The sequence below is a fragment of the Lytechinus variegatus genome, chromosome 5, assembly GCF_018143015.1.
Source record: "Lytechinus variegatus isolate NC3 chromosome 5, Lvar_3.0, whole genome shotgun sequence".
Taxonomy (NCBI): Eukaryota; Metazoa; Echinodermata; class Echinoidea; order Temnopleuroida; family Toxopneustidae; genus Lytechinus; species Lytechinus variegatus.
This window is the reverse complement of record NC_054744.1, coordinates 37,472,107-37,480,576: the sequence shown is the minus strand read 5'-3', so window position 1 is coordinate 37,480,576 and position 8,470 is coordinate 37,472,107. Positions and strand designations below refer to the sequence as shown.

The 8,470-nt window shown below is 34.9% G+C and overlaps 1 protein-coding gene across 1 annotated transcript; it reads left to right on the top strand.

Moving 5' to 3' along the window:
* Positions 1-618: 618 nt before the first annotated feature.
* LOC121414924 (acid sphingomyelinase-like phosphodiesterase 3b) lies at positions 619-5,473 on the top strand. Its single transcript, XM_041607971.1, has 6 exons — positions 619-1,050; positions 2,027-2,237; positions 2,876-3,123; positions 3,551-3,714; positions 4,348-4,525; positions 4,953-5,473. Exons 1-6 carry the CDS (start codon positions 984-986, stop codon positions 5,444-5,446), a joined length of 1,362 nt encoding a protein of 453 aa, XP_041463905.1. The 5' UTR covers positions 619-983; the 3' UTR covers positions 5,447-5,473.
* Positions 5,474-8,470: the final 2,997 nt, after the last annotated feature.

Genomic DNA, 8,470 nt, shown 5'->3' with positions numbered 1-8,470 from the left:
ATCACTTAATGCTGATTGTGAGCTTAATATGTTATGAAATAACCATGTCATATAGGATTTTGGGTGAAAATAAACCAAGACCTTTAGAAAACCAACCATAGTAAATGGTGAATTCACATAGATAATTGTAAGTAACAAGAAAGAGGTTGTGTATTCCACAAACTGTACATAACAGGCTCTCTTGTTTGTGAAAGTTGAGAAGATCATTTCATCATGTTCATCAGGGTAAATAAATAGATGGTGATTGATATGGTACATGACATGCGTAGAAGTGTAATTATTTGAGTCTCCATGTAACAATAAGGTTGAAGCTCTTTTTGTGTGTATTATTGCAATGAAACAAACGTTGATTTTGTTCAACGATGTTTGGACAAATTTAAATGTCATGTTTCCCTAGACCTTAATGTCAAATGCCTAGGAGCATCTTCAGGCAACGAGTCCGAAAAAATGGGTATTTTTACAAGGGTGGTCGTGTCTGTTGTCACAATGATATAGATAACAAATGCAAAAATATATCGCAGTCTAATGGAAACTTCTTAATCTGCGGCTACAACGATCATGATCAGAGTCCATTCCCGGACAATACTTTGATTGGAAAATCCTAAGTTTGTCAATATATCCGATGACGTCATGATTAGAACGTAGCAAAGGAGATTCAAACATTCCATCACGTTAACAAATATTGTATAAATGCACGGCACAAGACAGACAGAGAGAGAGAGAGAGAGCAGAAAAGAGAGAAGGAGAGATGCAGGCCAGGGTATTTTATCTTCCTTAACTTTCTGAAGGCTTCACTTATTCCTACATTTTGTTGATCGTAATCACCGATTACCATCGGTCTTGATACACCCGGAATTACCTGTGTGATAAGCGGAATTGAAAAACAAACATATACTTGTCGTGAACTGCATCTATCTCAGACTTCATTGCATGAATAGTTCTACTCATAGGAAGGAAACAGGAAAACTAAACCTCGAAGAAACATGTCCACGAGAGTATTGATTGGTATCTACTGTATATCCATAATCGCTACACTCTCACGGGGAGACGGTAAGTGGTTCACTGTAATCATTAATATGCACTATACCAGATTATAAATATATCGATAAGCAAATTACTGATATGTCTTCATGGGTATGTTAACTTTGTAGACTATAATAATTGGTTCAAAGATGTATTCATTAGAATAATATGTTTTGTTTGTCATAGTGAGTAGAAATCGTTACTTAGTGATTTGTAAATGATTCATAACTTGATATAGATCCAAATGCTGGTGGACTTAACGCCCACCAGATCGATACTAAAATAACAAATAACAATTTAAGTATCATTACACTCTTTGGGAAAATATCAGTTTGTGCAGATTAAGCAATATACAATCAACATGTTAAAATGAGTAATGAACATTATCATTTACATCATCAATAGTAGTAGCAGCAGCAGCAGCAGCGATATAGTAGGCCTAGTAGTAGTAGTGGTAGAAGTAGTAGAAGTAGCAGTAGTTTTAGTAGTAGCATCAGTAGTGGTAGTTTCAGAAGTAGTAGCAGTAGTAGTATTAGCTGCATCAGTACAGTACAGTCGTCGACGTAGTAGTAGTAGTAGTATAGTAGTAGTAGTAGTAGTAGTAGTAGTAGTAGTAGGAGTAGAAGAAGAAGTAGCAGTAAGAGTACAAGTAGAAGTAATAGAAGAATAAGTAGAAATGTAGTTTAAAAGAAGAAGAGTCTTCATTTAGTAAAGAATCAAAATAATAATACAAAAAGGGCTTCTACACAAAAGGTAGGTCGTTTTTGTTACATTTCTCCATTGTGTCACACTTTCCAAATTTCCAGGAAAATATCATGGGTGCTTCAGCACTCCCATTGACTTACCATGGTCATGCAATACCCTTACCATTATTTTCATGTTTATCATCATCGTCGTCATCATCATCAGCTTTATTATAGTAAAACTTTGATATATATATATACATGTATGTCTTTTTCATTCATCCATTCTTTCTCTTTTCTCATACACCTTCTCCATCTAGAAGGGAATTTTCTCCACATCTCTGATGTTCATTATGACCCTCTCTATGGAAATGGCGCGTCTCCGAACTCTTCTTGTAGCGAGGCCGTTGACTCATCCCAGTACCCTTTAGGAAGTCATCATTGTGACTCCCCCTGGGCTCTGGTAGAGAGTGTTTTCCAGGCCATGGCTAATACCAAGACAAGCGACACAGATTTTGTAGTCTGGACAGGGTAGGTGGCTCACATACTTACCTATCCCCATAATCGGGGGTAGGCTAACAAAGTTCATAAGAAATATAATAATATGTATATCCCCCCCCCCTCGAAATTTGCATTGCCTCGGTCCTGAAAGTGAAAGGTGTCACTTCGTTATTATACGTTAAGATGCAAGAATGTGCTCATCTTGTAAACAATTGAGGCAGTTATCTTATTCATCTGGCAATTCATGGTTACAGACACTAAGTTAATTATTGAAAGGTGATCTACGTTTCTTGTCACTTTACACACCCCCATCTACAATGTGTTCCAGTAAATATACATGTAGACCGTGTAAAATAATGCTTCTCCCATTGTCCACTATTCTGTATAGATATAGAGTCCTTGCCTCTATGGTGCAACCTATACGCATCAGTCATGTAATTCTGTCTGATTTTGTTAAGCGCCGTTCTATGAATAAAGTATAATCTATGAACATCCTGGGTGCTTTATACATGAAAAAGATGTTGATCTTACTGAATTTCCCTCAAATTAAATCGATGACGTTGTATCGATTCACATACCATACAACCCTTACATGAATGTATACTGTATATTTCAAAAATGTTGACACCGAATTCTTTCTGTTTTATTAAACAATAATGCGCCACCAGAGACACACCGGGTGCTGTAGACCTGAGTCTTCTAAATTCTACAAAAGTTCTCACCATCATCCAAAATGTGACCGATGAGATGAGGGAAAGGCTACCTGGTCTGCAAGTCTTCCCATCAATTGGTAACCATGACAACTATCCTCGTCACATTCTTGATCCCGACCGGAATGACTTCCGGGACAGTCTGGCCGATGTTTGGGACCCATGGCTTGCTAATTATCAAGATGCTAATAAAACTTTCAAAGCAGGTTAGTTTGTTTCGTTTTTTCTTTGGCCATTTTGTTGAATATTTTTGTTCAAGATCAGAATAGTAAAGGTGAAAATCATATGCACCATTTTACTGCCTTAGGCCTGTTACGGGAGCTTCAGAGTACGATCTACTTGACCAGATGACATGATATCCCATCTTGTCATGTCGAATTAACAGAATTATTATGTCGACATGGCGAGACAATTTATCATGCCAAGTCGACCTATAAAGTTAAATGTCGACAAACACTACAAAGGGATAAGGATTATCGCGTCAAGTTGCATTGTCGCACCATAGAGCTATCCATGGTCGCACTGTCTCTCATCGCCGAATCTTATCATTTGGAATCAGAAATGACATGATGATTACAAGTAAATAATATAGAACCAGAGTTTGAATTAAAGTGGTTTGTATTGTTTCAACAGGCGGCTACTATGTCACGCCAATCAACAGCAACTTATGGATGATAGTACTTAACACAGCTATGTATTACTTCAAGGATCCACTGACAGAAGGCATTACTGATCCAGCTGGTCAGTTCGACTGGCTTGACCACACACTAGAAGCCGCACAGAACACCAGTAAAAAGGTAAAAAGATTCAACATCTGATCATGATTTGTAAAGACATAACATAAACTTTTTTCAACTTTGGATCACCAAATACGATGAATGTATATAGAGGCCTAAAGAACTCCGGCATTCAAATCTGTAAGAAACACATAATGGTAATATCTGAAGTTGCAAAGCATCCGGTTGGTAACTAAATATTATTTCAACCCGATGCATAAGAATAAAATTGTTATTTATCGTCTGTTGATATGTTAGTCGAGCCAAGTTAGGATTCTTAGGAATTAAATGTTAATGTTACAAATTGCACAGTACATTGCATATTGCTATAGCAGAAAGTATATACATCAACCGTAACGCTATACTCGGAAACGTTACAACAATTGCAAACATGCTGTTTTCAGATTGTTTCAAAATTGTTATTTATCGTCTGTTGATATGTTAGTCGAGCCAAGTTAGGATTCTTAGGAATTAAATGTTAATGTTACAAATTGCACAGTACATTGCATATTGCTATAGCAGAAAGTATATACATCAACCGTAACGCTATACTCGGAAACGTTAGAACAATTGCAAACATGCTGTTTTCAGATCAGATAAACATTTCGATATTAAAATAATATCTTTGTTTTATAAAATACCTTTTGTATATAGGTATTCATCAGTGCTCACATCTTACCTGGGTCTTTGGAAAGAGAAACGAAAGTGTCTTTTCAAACCAGCTTTAATGTGAGGTATCTAGAAATTATTAGAAAATACAGTGACGTGATCAAAGGGCAGTTTTTTGGCCATCACCATTACGACAGCTTCAGGGTTCTTTACGACGACACGGGTGAGTTCATTCTTTTAACGAGCACAAAAGCTGGAACTATCGTATCTTCTTCCCAAATTTACTCGGCAATCGAAATGGTTTTGGTGCATGGCCAATTAGTATTGGTTTCTCTCAGTTATCGTATTGTGAGATTTTTTTTTCTTCAAAAATATCAATTTATCATGTTTCGGCAACATTAAACATTTACTATATGCCCATCATCATCTTCAGTATAATCATCGTCACCTTATCAGCACAATCATCGTCATCATCATCATCACCATCATCATGATCATTATCATCATCGCCACCATCATCATCATCATTAGATCATCACCATGTACCACCACCATGCATAATTGATATCTTTATTCCACTGAATTTATATTTAATTAAGATAACACGAAATCATTCCTTCCCCGATGATGTATGATCTAATACTTCCCAGGTATGCCTATCAACGCTCTCTACGTCCAGACTGCCATTACCCCTCGCCAAACACCGAGTCCTCGATATCCCAGCTTCCGTATGATAACCTACGATCGTGAAACGGGCGACATCATCGACATCGATCAATACTATCTCGACATCAGCACCAACAACCCGACCTGGGCGCTAGAGTACCGCGCCACCGAAGTCTACGATATCGACGATCTTAGCCCCCTATCTCTGCACCAACTCGTTGACAAGTTTCGTGGTGACGGTTCGATCTCGGATGCGACTACGGATTACTTTGCTCGATATTACACTTACAACACGGCTATGGCTCCTGCTGGCGATTGCGATGACGATTGTAAAAGGTTACATATCTGCGCTATTACTGAATTAGATGTCCCTGCTTACGAAAAGTGTCTAGAAGGAAATGGTAATGTTGTCAGAGGAAGTATCCGTAATATTATCATTATGTTCAGTATTAATCTCTTAAAATCTTTGTTGTCATGATCTGTAGATATCACTGATGGTTGTTGAGTGTCAATTGAAAACAAAACAAACGCGCATTTATATTTTTTTAACCAAAGCGTGTTGAATCATATCTATTTTTAAGCAACACTCTAAAAATTCAAATATTAAATCAGCATTTGAAAGGTTGGAGGAGTGACCTTTTCCAAATGTTACATCCAACCTTGTATAAAGCTTAATCCAACATTTTAAGTGTTGGATAGAACCGTTTAAAGTGGTAAATGCAACATTCAGAAAATGTTGTCACTCCTCCAACCTTTCAAATATTAAGTTAACATTTCTTGTTTTTAGAGTGAATAAAAGCGAAGCAGATAAAAATTGTCAATTCTGAAGGAGAAAAAAAACCTCGTGCACAAAATGGACTTTCACGATTTTTTCCATAATAAGCCCATAAATGAATAGAATAAATTCCAATAATCTTTAAACTAGTTTCTATGCATTTCATTGCTCCAATTTATTTTCTCATTTGCTCCTCTAAAGCTGTGCATGGACCAGGTATTTTTTATGGTAATTTAACAAACTTGAATTTTTAAGTAACGTATCAAAACATCTTTTCAATGTTTTGGAGGATAAGGGCGTTGTTTCTTTCAAACCATGATATAGAGATGTACGTGATTCCGTGTTTGCAAAGATTTAATTACATCGCATATTCTTTTGTTCTTTGTTTGACATGTTGTGTATCATATAAGAATATTTAACATTAAAATTATCACCATATTCGTTTTTTTGTTTAAATCAAGTTTAAATCAATTGCAATAAATATTGGAAATTTGATATGTACATGTAGGTGTACCTGGGTTATTTAATTTACCTTATTTTTTAATTTTCCCGAACGTACTTAACACATTTTCTTAACAGATGACGAGTATTTGACAAAATCATACTAATATATGTTTATATATATATATATATATATATATATATATAGCTTGTATCCTTGTAGATATCAGGTAACAGAGTATTTAATGTAGAGTATGTCTGCTGGTTATTTAACATAACTTTTGTCTTCTAATTTTATAATATATAACCATTAAAAATTGCATTCTTGTCATACGAAATTTAACTTACAATCTAACTTTTATGGATTCCATGGAATGAGAAATATAATGGTCAAAGGGGTCATACTGTTGACAGGTGCAATCAAATGAAATAGTAGGCAGTGTTTCTTCGACTGGAATATAATACCCCCATTACACCAATGCTACGTCCATGCAGTTCTCGCTACGTCAAAGAAAAATTGCCATGACGCAGTGGGAACTGCTGCAGCGTACTGAGAGCGTAGAGAGAAATGTTATTGACGTGGCAAAGTCTGCATGATCTCCGAAAACAAATTTTCCGCTAATAGTCCAGTAGACAGTCTCATAGGCCATGTACAAGACCTGGAAAAGTTGTTAAGTACAAGTTTTTTTTGTTGATTCGTGTTCTAGATGGGTATTGAAGTAAATTCAGCTTGGTTGCCACCTTGGCAACCTTGAGCAATTTTTTTAATTAGCCTAATTAGCATAATCATCTAATTAGCATATGTACGATATGTAATATACTACTTCCCTTAAACCAGAAAGACTAAAAACATAAATAATATCAGTTTTCTAAGAGGTCCTGTGACGTTGAATCCATGCATAACAATATTTTAAATATCTAAGTTATGCAATTATCGTAATCAGCCTAATTAGCATAATGAGCTAATTAGCATAAGTGTAATACACTGTATTTGTGGATGTCTATCCAGAAAATTCACAATACGTAAATAATGCAACCTTTTTATGGTTTTCTATAGCGAGGAATTCATTTATGACATTATTTTTCCATTTTAACCAATGTAATCACTGTAATTAGCGTAATTAGCATAATGCACTAATTAACATATATGTGTGTAATATATATAAAATACATATTTCATTGTCATTTCATATCGAGAATGCCCGAAAATGAATAATACAGCTATCCTACGGTTTTCTATGGCGAGGAATTCATTTATGACATTATTTTTCCATTTTAACCAATGCAGTCGCTGTAATTAGCATAATTAGCATAATCAACCTAATGCACTAGTTAACATATACATATAGATTTATTTGTCCATAAGTACCATACTACAACAGCCTGAAAACATAAAAAATACAGCTATCCTATGGTATTATTCTATGAGGAATTCTTTTGTGAAATTATTTTTCCCGTTTAACAAATGTTATTGTTTTAATTAGCGTAATTATCTTATGAGCAATATTTTACATATGAATATATATCCCTTTGTCATTTTATATCAAGAATGCCCGAAAACATGAATAGTACAGCTATCCAATGATTTCCTGTGACTAGGAATTCACTTATGACATTATTTTTACCTTTTTACCAATGTGATTTTTGTAATTAGCATAATGCACTAATTAACATATATGTGCAATATGTATATAAATATATATAGATATATATATATATATATATTCTTTTGTCATTTTATATTGAGAAAGCCTGAAAACATTAACAATTACAGCTATCCAATGGTTTTTTATGATGTAGAATTCTTTTGTGACATTATTTTCCCCGTGAACAAATGTTATTGTGTAATTAGTGCAATCAGTATACTGCCCTAATTAACATAATTAACGATTTAATTACATATATATATATATATACACATATATATATATATTCCTTTGTCATTTCATATTAAAAAAATGCCCGAAAACATGAATAATACAGCTATTTCATAGTTTTCTATGTCGAGGAATTCATTTATGATATCGTATTTCACTTCAAACAATGTTAATGGTGTAATTAGCTTAATTGACAACGAAATATATGTATTGCACCTGTATTTTAATTACCACTAACCATAGGATAGCTGTATTTTTCATGTTTTCAGGCACACTCGATATAAACTAACAAAGAAAAAAAACAGGGTAGCAGCAACTCCCATCTTTTAACGTCTTTTGGTCTGACGCGGCCGGGGTTTGAACCCCCGACCTCCCGGTTGTGAGACGGACGCTCTACCAACTGAGCCAA